This window comes from Tupaia chinensis, unplaced genomic scaffold, assembly GCF_000334495.1.
Source record: "Tupaia chinensis unplaced genomic scaffold, TupChi_1.0 Scaffold143599_1, whole genome shotgun sequence".
Taxonomy (NCBI): domain Eukaryota; kingdom Metazoa; phylum Chordata; class Mammalia; order Scandentia; family Tupaiidae; genus Tupaia; species Tupaia belangeri.
Window position 1 is genome coordinate 947934 of NW_006203445.1, and position 12650 is coordinate 960583.

At 41.5% G+C, this 12650-nt stretch overlaps 1 protein-coding gene across 3 annotated transcripts in view; it reads right to left on the reverse strand.

Moving 5' to 3' along the window:
- Positions 1 to 12650, reverse strand: part of EFCAB14 (EF-hand calcium binding domain 14) — a 47860-nt gene that overhangs the window by 10636 nt on the left and 24574 nt on the right. Inside the window, exons 5-8 of one of the 3 annotated variants that reach the window (XM_006164251.3) lie at positions 7606 to 7716; positions 5062 to 5166; positions 3569 to 3760; positions 1763 to 1849 (exon numbers count right to left, since the gene is read on the reverse strand). In XM_006164251.3, coding sequence (XP_006164313.1) covers positions 1763 to 1849; positions 3569 to 3760; positions 5062 to 5166; positions 7606 to 7716 — 495 coding nt within the window. The remainder of the gene's footprint in view (positions 1 to 1762; positions 1850 to 3568; positions 3761 to 5061; positions 5167 to 7605; positions 7717 to 12650) is intronic. The other 2 variants (XM_006164253.3, XM_006164254.3) reach the window with 2 other exon arrangements.

Here is a 12650-nt window from a genome sequence, read left to right on the forward strand (position 1 = left end):
GCTGACTGTGATTTGAGTCCCAGACCTGAGAGCTTGCTGCTTTCTCACTGTCTCTCTCTTGTGAGCACACATGCCCTGTAGCAAACTGAAGAATAATGATAAATAAAATTAGATAAATAATCATTTTTAAAAATGTACCAGGGTTGTGTTCTGATACTTACCATTAAAATGTGAACAGATGCTAAAATCACTAGTACTATCTATCTATCTGTCTGTCTATCTGTCTGTCTGTCTATCTATCTATCTGGTTTTGTGACAGGGCACGTATGCATACCAAGAGCCAGGGAGAAGGAAAGTGAGAAATCACCCCCCAGCAAGGGATGGCCATGATGTAAGCCCTCCTCCATTCCTGTTCTGGGATTCTAGGTACACATGCACATGTGCCTGGCATGATTTTCAAGCTGACACCTCCAGGACTCGAATGGCGGTTGGCCATGTTGGAAGTCCAGTACCTCAATCGCCATGCCACCTGCTGGCCCCTACTACTTTTTAATAGTATCCAACTGTTATTTTTTTGCAGTCAACGCTTAAAACTGGCTCTTGAATTTTTCCTGCCTCACTAATAAGGCTTAAAGAATAAACTCAACAGAAGCATGTCTTATGACACATTCAGACCTGAATATAGGTGACTTTATGTAATAAGAAACTGTTAAGGATGAAGAAATAAAGATGGAAAGCACTGCATCAAAAGCTGCCTGTATTACAACTCCAGTCCAAGCTCAGTCCAAGCTCACTTCCCCTGAACCTCATCCTCCGAGCTTCTCCAATCACAGTGCACCTAAGATAATATTTTAGTCACTTAGTTTCAATCTTCCTGGCCTTTCCTTATCTTAGTACTGAACAACCAGAGAATATTGTAGTCAAACTTTTTTTCCTGGAATAGCAAAGCATATCACATACTGCTTGTCTTATTTTGACAAGTATCTGGGAAGAACAAAAAAGAAGAAAGGATAAGGTGAGGTGTACTGGCTCAAGCTTAAATGGACTTTGAATGTATCAAGAGTGAAATCTAAAAGTGGGAAATGATTTTTAGGTTAGATGCCATTTTTGGATTATCTATGCCTCTGTCTCCCCTCATGAATACAGATAACTTACTATCTTGGCTTAAAAATCATTTCCTGAGGGAAGCCTTCCTGAACTCTGTTAACCCCCTCATCATACCATATTCATTTCCTTTATAGCACTTTTTTTTTTTTTTTTTTTGGAGAGGTTTTCGCTATAGGGCGTCTGCGCTTGTCAGACAGACAGAGACAGACAGAAAGCGAGAAATCACCCCCCCAGAGGGGATGGTCATGCCACAATCCCTTCTCCTCTTCTCCTCTCGGGATCTTGGGCACACACGCACACGCGCCCGGCGTGAGCTTTAAGCCACCGGGTCCAGGACGTGAACCGCGGTCGACTACGTGGGAGTCCAGCGACATAGCCATTACGCTAACTGCTGGTTCCCGATAGCACTTTTTATACTTGTGATTATCTGTTCAAGTATGTGTTAATGATTTCCTGACTGTTGGACTTTAAGCTCCATCAGAATGGGGTCACATGTCTGTCCTGCTCACTGTGATCACGTCAGTTCCAAACAAGGTGCTTGGCCTTGAGTGGGTACCTGATAACATATTCATTCACTCATGCATCTACTAATTGCTTTGTCTTGAAGTTTCAGTATGAGACCAAAGTGCTCCTTTGAAGAAAGCAGCAGTAGGTCAAACGCACAGCAGTGCTGATGCATTTATTTTTACTTCAGTGCACGCCTCCCATTATTTACCTTGATGCTTTGGGTTTTCAATGTATCTGATCTGTTGGTCACTGGATTCAAAGACTCTCTTTTCAGAGTGGCAGGTCTGTCACCCATCTTAAAGGGTAAAAAGAACAAGAATAGATGAATAAAGGCCATCATTCAAGCTTGAACAACATTTGGCACTTTTTAAACAAATTAAGAGAATTTACTTAGAGGGTCTCAGAAGACATTAGACAGAAGTGGCCGGTGGGAGAGAAGGAGTGAGGCATGGAGACACAAACAAACTGGTGTTTCCACCGCTCCAGGCACAAGCCTGAAACTCTGAAACATAAAGGGCAACTTTTACCCAGAGCCATGCTGGGTAGATGCTGCTGGAAGAAATGCAAGAACAGATGGATACTATTACCAATGTCCTTTGCTGGAGAAAAATAAAATAAAAGTGGGGAGGTCAGGGACAGTCAGGGGAACTTGGGGCTGGTATGTTTTCACAAGCCTTGCCAACCTTCAAGGCATAATATTCATCAGATCACCCAAAATTCCTGGCCCCGACTTAGCTGAGTTTGAAAGGGCTTTTAAAAATAAGGCTCCTTTAATCTTGGCAGCTTTGTAGTAAAATATACACTCCTGTAAAGTGGTGGGGCGTGGGGGTGCTTCCTATTCCACCCTCAAAGACAAGGCCAGGCAACTGGCCAGGGCTCGTGTGGCAGAGCCGGCTCGCATGCTGCCTTCCAGGTGCCAAGTTCCACTCGATCTGTGGGCTTGCTTCCAGCTTTAGCGGTTACTTGAATTCACAGTATAATTTCCTGTATTTGGTTTCCATTTTTAAATATATGCCTGTGTCTTTGCTGAATGAAAATTTTAAAAATGGGGCTGGCAGATATTAAACAATAAACCAACATATTATATTCATGATAACATAAAAACCAGTATACTGCATGGCCTACCAGCATCCATTACTCTTTCATTATATGTAAAATGAGGGGTTGATCTCAGTAACCTCTTAAGGTGAGGAATTGGTTTGACCTGGTCTATTTTATTTTACTTTAGTTTTTTAAAGGTTTTTACCATAAAGTGCGTGTGCTTGCCAGAGAGTGACAGAGACAGTGAGAGACAGTGAAAGACAGTGAGAGGGAAAGTGAGAAATCACTCTCTGGGGGATGGCCATGGTGCAATCCCTTCTCCATTCTCCTCTCGGGATTTTGTGCATGTACGCACACTCAGTGTGAATTTTAAAACTGCCAGGTCCAGGTCTTGAACCACAGTTAGCCTCATTGGACTTCAGTGCCTTAACTACCATGCCATCTGCTGATCCCTAACATGATCTATTTTAAGTGTCTTTCCTGACATGAAATGCAAACTGTTCCCTGAATAAGCAGATAGATGCAGGATAAATCTGAAAGCCAAGTTCAGGCTTTAAAAAAATGGCAAAAGATTTCTGGTTACTCCCTGTCATTGCTCCTACCCAAACTCTAAACAGAAAAGATCCAGGAGGCCTCCCTTAGGAATAGCTGGCTATGCTTCCCTACCTGATGGGTCACTGGTAACACAACAGGGAGTCTGTCATCTCTGCCAACCACTTGTGGTGAGGCCTTGGCAAGAGACTGACCTCTCCACATCTTCCTTTCTGCATCGGGAATGACCCTGCCTGTGCCAGCCACATTGCAGAGCTGGTGTGAGGACTAAAGGAGACTCAGACTGGGCATAGCACAGACTTGCAGCCTCTCAAATATGCAAGAAGACTGTTCTCGAAAGTGTCAAAGACACAACAAAGACACGCAACGACATAATACACTGCCACACAAAACATGTCACAAAAGAGCTGAAAAGGCTTACCGTGCTGAGGGACAGGTTTGCTCTCTTTTCTACCTTGCTCATGGCAACCATATCGCTTTCTATGAGGTTGACTCTCTGGGTAAGATTACTGACTGTCTCATTCATTCCCTCGAGTCTGAGATCATTCTGTCTCTGGTACCCCACTAGGGCACTGTTTACCTCTTCTAAAGAGTCGTGAAGGTACAGGATATCCTAGAGTAGAAATAAATCAAGTTGTGGAATCCAGCTAAAGATGTGTATTAGACATGCAGGACAGTAGCACCAAACCACCATTATTCTGTCACATTACTGATGTAAACTCCTTTTCCTGTTTTTCTTTTTTTTTTTTTGGAGAGGTTTTCACTATAGGGCGTGTGCGCTTGCCAGACAGAGAGAGACATAGAGACAGAAAGCGAGAAATCACCCCCCAGGGGGATGGTCACGCCGCAATCCCCTCTCCTCCATTCTCCTCTCGGGATCTTGGGCACGCACGCACACGCGCCTGGCGTGAGTTTTAAGCCACCGGGTCCGGGACATGAACCACGGTCGACTACGTGGGAGTCCAGCGACATAGCCAGTACGCCAACTGCTGGTTCCCCCTGGTTTTGATCATCAATTGTCTGTCTATGTTTTGTCCCTCCCAGTCTACGTTGCTCCCAGTTAGCTCGCTCTGGAATTGTTTTACTTCTGCTAGACAGGAGGAGGAAGAAGGAAGAGAATCACCTACATGATTCACTCTCTGGTCCCAGAAAGCTGGGAGCTTGGGAATTGACATCCCAGTGTTTATCACACCTGCTGGTGGGAAAGCTTGCTGAAAGGCCCATTAACCCAATTTATCAGAACAAAACTACCTTAAGAACAATACCAATTACTGAATTGGCTCATGTAACAAAACCATAACAAGTAGTGCATTATTTAGTACAAGATTCAATTATTTTTATCGACACCTTCTAGAACTGATTGCTACTTAAAAAGGAATGATGACTGTAGGCTTTAAAGGGCATTAAATTCAGGACGGGCATTCTCCTTAGTGAAGATTTCCTTTATTTCTTTAATGGGATTCTGAACTCAATATCCCTTTTTCCCCCTTGCCTTTTGTCTTCAGACTTTAGAAAATCCTGATTTTCAAGGACATGCTTTCTAACATTCTTAGAATTTACTGTGGCTCAAAGTAGCCATCACTCCGGATTGATCTGCTCCCCATCCACCTTTAACCTGCCCAGAATGCGATTTTTCATAAAGAGTTTCAGGATTATCTGGTCATTCTACATTTTTCAAGATGTGAAAAAGAATTTACTCCACTGATTAACATGCAGGAAAATAAAGCAGAATGCCAAACGAGAGGCAGGACAGTGCTGTAGACCCCAAGATACTAATGCACACGCTCCCTGCTTGGCTCTCAGGCAGGTGAGCTGATGCCGAAGGTGCCCGCTGAGGTATCAGAACACTAAGCCCAACTGCTTGGACTGCATCCCTTTGTGGTCCTGAGGGATTAAGCCAGAGGCAAAATGTACCTGTTTCAAATTCTCACTGTGGGTTTTATTGTCAGGGTCTAATGTAGCTGGAGGTGATGGAGTGATCTGGTTGCTTCCACTGGTCTCCTTCAAGATGTGCTGATTCTGTTAACAGGAATGGAGGTTAGTACAGATGACAAGTAACTCATAGGCCTACCTGAGCATCTGGGATAGTCCTGGAACATTCCAGTCTCCATCAGGGTGCATCAGCAAGTGTGTCCTCAGAACCTGTGGAGTAGCTAGTCCTGTGATAGGCCCTAGGGGCACCATGTACTTGGAGGAAGGACCAGAAAGACCTAGATTACCCCAGGGATCTGAGACCCTCTCATTCTGTTTCACAATCTCTTAATAGAATGAGCTCCTCAGAAGCCATTTCTCCTCTTCCCCACTACCCATATTCTCACAGAAACTGCAGAATCACTATAGCTTGCAGGGCCCACTCAGCCTGAACTTGGAAAAGTATTGTAATTTCCACTGGACTAAAAAGGTCTGGGAGTTAAAGTGCAGCCAGTCATGTAACCACTGCCTTTGGGCACTGAGCGTACCTACCAGTCATGTATAATATATGTTAATTTTTACCTTATGTCATATGCTGACATATGTGCTTGAGGGTCACCCTTCCTTTCCCATCCTTCCCCACTGCTCAAGTCTCTCTCAGAGACTGAAGTGCACCATGTTTATATACACTTGCCTTCAGTGGGAAAAACTGCATGGCTTAATCCTTCAGAGCCCATACCTTTGACTTACTCAGTATAAAGTATACCAACAGAAGGATTACTACCAGCAGCCATGGAAGTTTAAGAGGCAGATTTGGGGTTGGCAGGTGGCATGGTGGTTAAGGGTGCTGGACTCCAACATGGCCAACCACAGCTCGAGTTCCGGACCTGGTGGCTTGCTGTCTCACTTTTTCTCTTTCTCATTCTGTCTCTCTCAGGGCAAATTAAAATAAATAAATAAAATTTAAAAAGAGGTGGATTTAATTATGAAGAATGCAACTGATGATTTCCTTGAAATCTAAAATCCTACATACTTATCAACTCTGTTTTTATAAGAAACAAAAACAAACAATCAAAAGAAAAGGAAGGGAACCAGCAGTTAGCGTAATGGCTATGTCGCTGGATTCCCACGTAGTCGACCGCGGTTCGTGTCCCGGACCCGGTGGCTTAAAACTCACGCCGGGCGCGTGTGCGTGCGTGCCCAAGATCCCGAGAGGAGAATGGAGGAGAAGGGATTGCGGCGTGACCATCCCCCCTGGGGGGTGATTTCTCGCTTTCTGTCTCTATGTCTCTCTCTGTCTGTCTGGCGAGCGCACGCGCCCTACAGTGAAAATCAATAATAATAATAAAGTCTCTGAGTCAGAGGGGTTTTATTATCATGGGTCACAAGGTTACTCAAAGGCAATTGTAGCAGAATCCTACACTGGGATCAATGCTTTTTCCTCTGGGATGGTCCACTACGTAACAGTGAGGAGGAGTACTGGTTCCGAAGTCAATAAAAAGTGTTCTCTTCTCTTCTGGAACTATCTAAGATAGCCCAAGTCTCCTAGGTACAAACTGCCCAGTTTAAACTGAGAACACTGAAGCTTGCAAAGAGCATTTAGGACAGATCTAGAAATTAGTAGAGAGGCTAGGGAACTTTTGTGTGCCTTAAATAGTCCTGACTTCATGTCATATGACTCATTCCTGCAGCAAGATAGCAAGGGCTGTGCTATCCTTTATTACCCTTTATAAATCCTTCATGGAGCTGTTACCATTAAGTGATTAATTAAGGCTCCTGAATGACTGGGCAGCTTATATCTGCAGCAGCTTAAGAGACCCAGAGACACCTGAAAACAATAACGGGGCACTACAGGGGGGTTTGCTTCTGTCTGTTATCTTTTGCTGGGTAACAAATCATCCCTAAACCCTGTGGTTTAAAACAATTTATTATTTCTCATGATTCTGTGGGTTGAGACTGGGCTCAGCTGGGGGACAGAAGCGGAGATGGTTTTTCTGTTCCGTGAGGCATAGTCTGAGGCCACACCTATGGACACATTCAGTTGCTACCTGGCTGGAGTTAGAACATTTGAGATGGCCTTGCACGCCCTACAGCACCTCTGCCCTTGGCCTCTGAGCACCTGGGAATCTAGTGCATTGTCTAAATTCCTGACACACAAAATAGTGATCTTGAATAATAACTTGCTGTAGCAAGGTAAAAACTTTGGACTGATTTGTTATATAGCAATAAATAACTGAGGCACTCCTCCATTTCTCTTCCCTTCTTTTCCATCTTCCAACCAACTCATTCCACCCCCAGGAACTGTCTTGCCACTGTACCTTCTCCAGCATCATTGTTTGCAAAATATTCAGCTTTCAATTCCATCTACTTTGCTTAATTTACAGACTGGAGCACAAGTAATACATATTGCTTTCTCGGCCTCTTAAACAGGTACATAGTAAGGCCTGTTCGGATCACTGGAAAGCTGGTATGGACTCTTCTACGGAGAAGGGCAGGGTGAGCAGGAGCAGCATGCGGACTTCCAGCGGTGAGTGCCGATCTCCTTACCATATCACTCTGCAGTAACTCCAGGGTTTTCTTATGTTCGTCCACAGTTTTCTGTACTGCCTCCACAGCAAGATGGACGCTGTTTAAAGTACTGCCGATGGAAGCTACACTCTGAACAGAGACATGGAGGAAGGTTAGTGTTCGGTCCCTTTTTCATAGCTTTGTTAAGATATAATGGACATACAACAAACAGTTCATTTCCAAAACGTATAATTTGAATATTCTGACATAGACACCTGTGAAATCATCACCCCCAAAAGTTTCCTCATGCCCCTCCCCTCTGTACTTCCTTCCTGTCCCCAAGCAATCACTGATCTTTGTGTCATTTTCTGTCACTTTTTATCTGTTACTTTGTGTCACTATATAACACTTAGCATTTTTTTAGAATTTTATGTAACTAGGACCAGAAAGGGAGTATGTAAGCACTTTTTTTGGTATGGCTTTTTTTACCAGCATATTTGAGATTCATCCATGTTGTAGCTGCTCAACGGAGGAGCACTCACTGCATCACAGTCTATCAATCACCCGTTGATAGACATTTCAGTTGTTTTAGGTATTCAACTATTATAAATAAAGTTGCTATAAACATTCATGTATAAATCTTTATGAAGATGTGCTTTAATTTATCCTCACCCTATGCTTTCTTTTCCATCATAATACTTACAAGATGAATGATATATGATATATATGATATATAATCATATGGCTAACTTAAAAAATTATTTATTATTATTTTTGAATTTTGCTATAGGACATGTACACACATCAGAGGGAGACAGAGAGAGAAAGTGAGAAAGCAAGCCATCAGGTCTGGAACCCAAACTACAGTTGGTCATGTGGGAGACAGGCACCTGCTGGCCCTACACTTAACATTGTTTTTGTTTGAATTTAATAAATTTTTTTTTTTTTGAGAGGTTTTTGCTATAGGACGCATGCACTCACCAGAAAGACAGAGAGAGACAGAGAGGCAGAAAGCGAGAAATCACCCTCCAGGGGGGATGGTCACGCCACAATCCCTTCTCCTCCATTCTCTCGGGATCTTGGGCACACATGCATATGTGCCCGGGTGTGAGTTTAAGCCATCGGGTCCAGGACTCAAACATGGGAGTTAAGCGACATAGCAATCACACTAACTACTGGTCCCAAATTTAATAATTTTAAAAAATTTTTATTAAACTTAATTAATTAATTAATTTTAATTTTTCCAGAGAGGGACAGAGTGAGAAAGAAAGGGAAAGTGAGAAAGCAAGCCACCAGGTCTGAGACTTGACCATGTGGGAGTCCAGCGCCCCTAACCACCATGCCACCTGCCGGCCCCCTGAATTTAATAATTTTTAATAATTACTTTTAAGTAATTTTTTTGGAATTAAAGAATGATTTACTTTGATGAACATTTTTGTTTGAAATCTATCTACTTTTTTTCATAATGTATTTTTTCTTTCTTATCATCATAATCTTGTTTATATTACATTCAATCACATATAACTTTATAGTGCATTACATTTCTTTTTCCAGAAGTATAACATGCACATCAGTCAATACAGAGACATTAAAATCCCCATTTCATCATCCAATAGCTTTTCATTACCTACACTTAACTTTTTAGAACACTATCGAATAGTGTTCTAAAATAGTTATACCATTTTATGCTTCTACCAATAGTGTATGAGAGAATAATAGCGGTATATTGTGATTTTAATTTACATTAAACATGGACATCAAAGAGATCAGTGTTTTTCATGATTTCATACATCTTCAAATTATGAATTCCTTGTAACTTATACTGACAAAATCAATAAGAATGTGTGTGTATATATATAATTTTTAATAATAAATGTTATATATAATTTAAAAAGTATCTATATAATTTTTTATACACACACACACACACACAATCAATAAGAATGTGTTCACCTCATATACACACACACACACATACATATATATATCCAGCACTGCAGAGATAAGTGAAACATATCATTTGGCAGTGTCTATTCTCTTTTACTGTAGAATTCTACAACTACAAAGGGGAGTTACATATGGGAAGTAGCTTCATTTGCTTTCATTAGGTCTAGGGAGCCCAAGTAGACTAGAGAGACTTGGGGATATAACTCAGAAGCCATCTTTTAAAAGAAAGTCTGCCCTTAGAAACATTCAAAGAGTGTTATTATTTGGTGGGTTGTAGTTTTTTTATTAAGATAGACTGACCACTTACAGTGTCACATTAGTATTTTTTTTTTCTGTTATTGGCACACTTTATAGTGTTTTAATATTTGCGTATTTCAAATAAGTTTTGTTGTTTATTTTTGCAATCTCCAGTAATATTATTTTAAAAATCTCTCTTGTTCCTTTCCAGAGGGAGTTTACCAACGCATGTGCACATAGCTTATCAAACAAAGGCATATTCTACTATTTTACAGTGTATTACATTATTTCTTCAAAAGGGAATGCCATGCACGTCAGTCAGTACAGGGACATTGATCTCCCCACTTCAACATTCCATATCCTTTCTGTTTTCCCCAATCATTATCTTTATTATTCTAATTATTTTTATAAAACAGTCAATTGCTATTTCTCGTTTTGCTTGTAAAAATACTTTGCTCATCATGAAACACCTCCCAGACCAATCCAGTTGAGAATACCATACATGTCATCAACAGTTTATAAGCCCTATCTATTTCTCACTAACGTCCTGTCTCTCTATTGTTCACTTGCTATCCTTCTTTATCCTCTTCTCTTCACTCATCCCACTCCACATTGTCCTATTCTCATTAAGTACCTTCACTGTTTTTATGTCCTCCGATTTATTGCTCTCTACTAACATTAGTATTTTTTAAAAACTTCTGCTACAGGGTGTGGTTCTCATTGGAAAGGGACAGAAAGGAGGAGAGGAAAAGAGAGGAAGAGAGAGAGAGAGAGAGAGAGAGAAAATACCCCCATAGGAGATGACCATGTCACAATCCCTTATCCTCCATTTCTCCTTTTGGGATTTTGGGCATGCATGTACATGTGCCTAGGGTGTTTTTCAAGCTACCAGGTTTGGGACTTGAACCATATAGTCAGCCATGTGGGATCCAGGCTGAATCACCATTCCACCAGCTGGCCCCATTAGTATTTTAACCAATGTCATGTTTTACAGTATTATATGGATATCTAAGAATCTAAAAGAACAAAATTAAAAATAAAGTTACTTTAGATAAACTGACATGAGACACATTTGGGGTGACCAACCACTTCCAAACGAAGCCACTTGTGATAAAAGCAGTGCCTAGCATCGTATTAATAAATGCACACATTTGCAGAGACAACACACTGGGCAGAAGTCTAAGTTGGGATGCTATCTATGTAAGCACTGTTGTTACAAAAGCTACAGGCATTCAAAGACACTTACTGTTACAGTCCTCACTGGCTAGTTGTATGAGCCCATCAGGACACAAGATAGTAAGCTCTTGTTTAAGGAATTTTTTTTTTTTTTTTTTTAAAGGGAAGCAGCTGACACAGCCATATGAACTCTGGAGCAAAATCCAGAAACTAGTATCCTACCAACTGCAAAGTGCCTGGTACCTACTGGAGGAAGCTCCAAAAATGTTTATTGAGTTAACTAACCAATTTCCTTTTATAATGTAATACTGCCAGAGTTTCTGCTATACTAAAGGCTAGAAGCCTAGCTTTTTCCCACTTGGTTCTAGGCAACAGTGGCAAGAATCAGGCCTTAATAGGGCTGTTCCCATCTCTTATTTAAAAGGTGCAAATACGTGACCATACTGGATAAGTAGCAAACAACAGAGACAGCATACTTAAACAGTATGGCTATATTACAACAAGTTTTGTTTATGCTTGTGGCTTAGGATTTTCTTTTTCCTTTTATAGAAACAACTCATATGTTCATAGCACCTAGCATATAATCTAGTTAAATTTATTATACACTAATTTTTTTTTTTTTTGGAGAGGTTTTCACTATAGGGCGCGTGTGCTCGCCAGACAGACAGAGAGAGACAGAGAGACAGAAAGCGAGAAATCACCCCCCAGGGGGGATGGTCACGCCGCAATCCATTCTCCTCGCGGGATCTTGGCCACGCACGCACATGCACCTGGCATGAGTTTAAGCCACCAAGTCCGGGACTCGAACCGGGTCGACTACATGGGAGTCCAGCGACATAGCCATTACGCCAACTGCTGGTCCCTGTACACTAATTTTTTTAAAAAATATTTTATTTATTATTATTGTTATTTTAAAATTTGCCATAGGGCAAGTGTGCTCACCAGAGAGAGAGAGAGAGAAAGAAAGAAAGCAAGCCACCAGGTCCAGGACTTGAACCACAGTTTGCCATGTAAGAATCTAACACCTTAACCACCATAGCACTTGCTGGTCCCCACACACTAATTTTTATAAGTCAAAGATCCTTGGGGCCAGCTGGTGGTATGACGGCTAGGTGGCTGGATCCCACATGGCTGGCTGTGCGGTCTGAGTCTCAGATCCAGCAACTTGAGAAACACGCCATGTAAGCATGCATGTGCTCCCAAAATTTGGAGAGGAGAATGAAAAAGGGATTGCAGCATAACTATTCCCCTTAGGGGGCGTTTTCTCACCATCCCTGCACCCTGCATGAGGGTACATGCTTTACAGCAAATTAAAAAGAAAAAAATAGTAAAAATACTAGATTTGATATCCAATATTTAGGGTTTCTTTACCTCGTTCTTAATTTCTTGCTGCAGGCGATTTTTATGTTCTGGTGCAGAGGATGATGTTTTTTATGTTCTAATTAGATACCTTCTCCTACTTACCCTATCCATTTTCCCCATCCAGCTCTAAGAATCCCTAAATACTTTTCATCTGGTTGTTCCTTGCTTCATCCTCTTAAGTCTAAAGTCTACTGATCAAGTGAAGAGCAATTCTGAACTTTGCTTTGCCTAGGCTGTACAGTCTAGGGCATTTACCTAGGAGTGAACTACTTTGAGGATGTACACATTTACCTTCACAAAATTATATCAAATTGTTTTCCCAAGTGATTTTTTTTTTTAACCAATTATATTCCCAGCAGGAA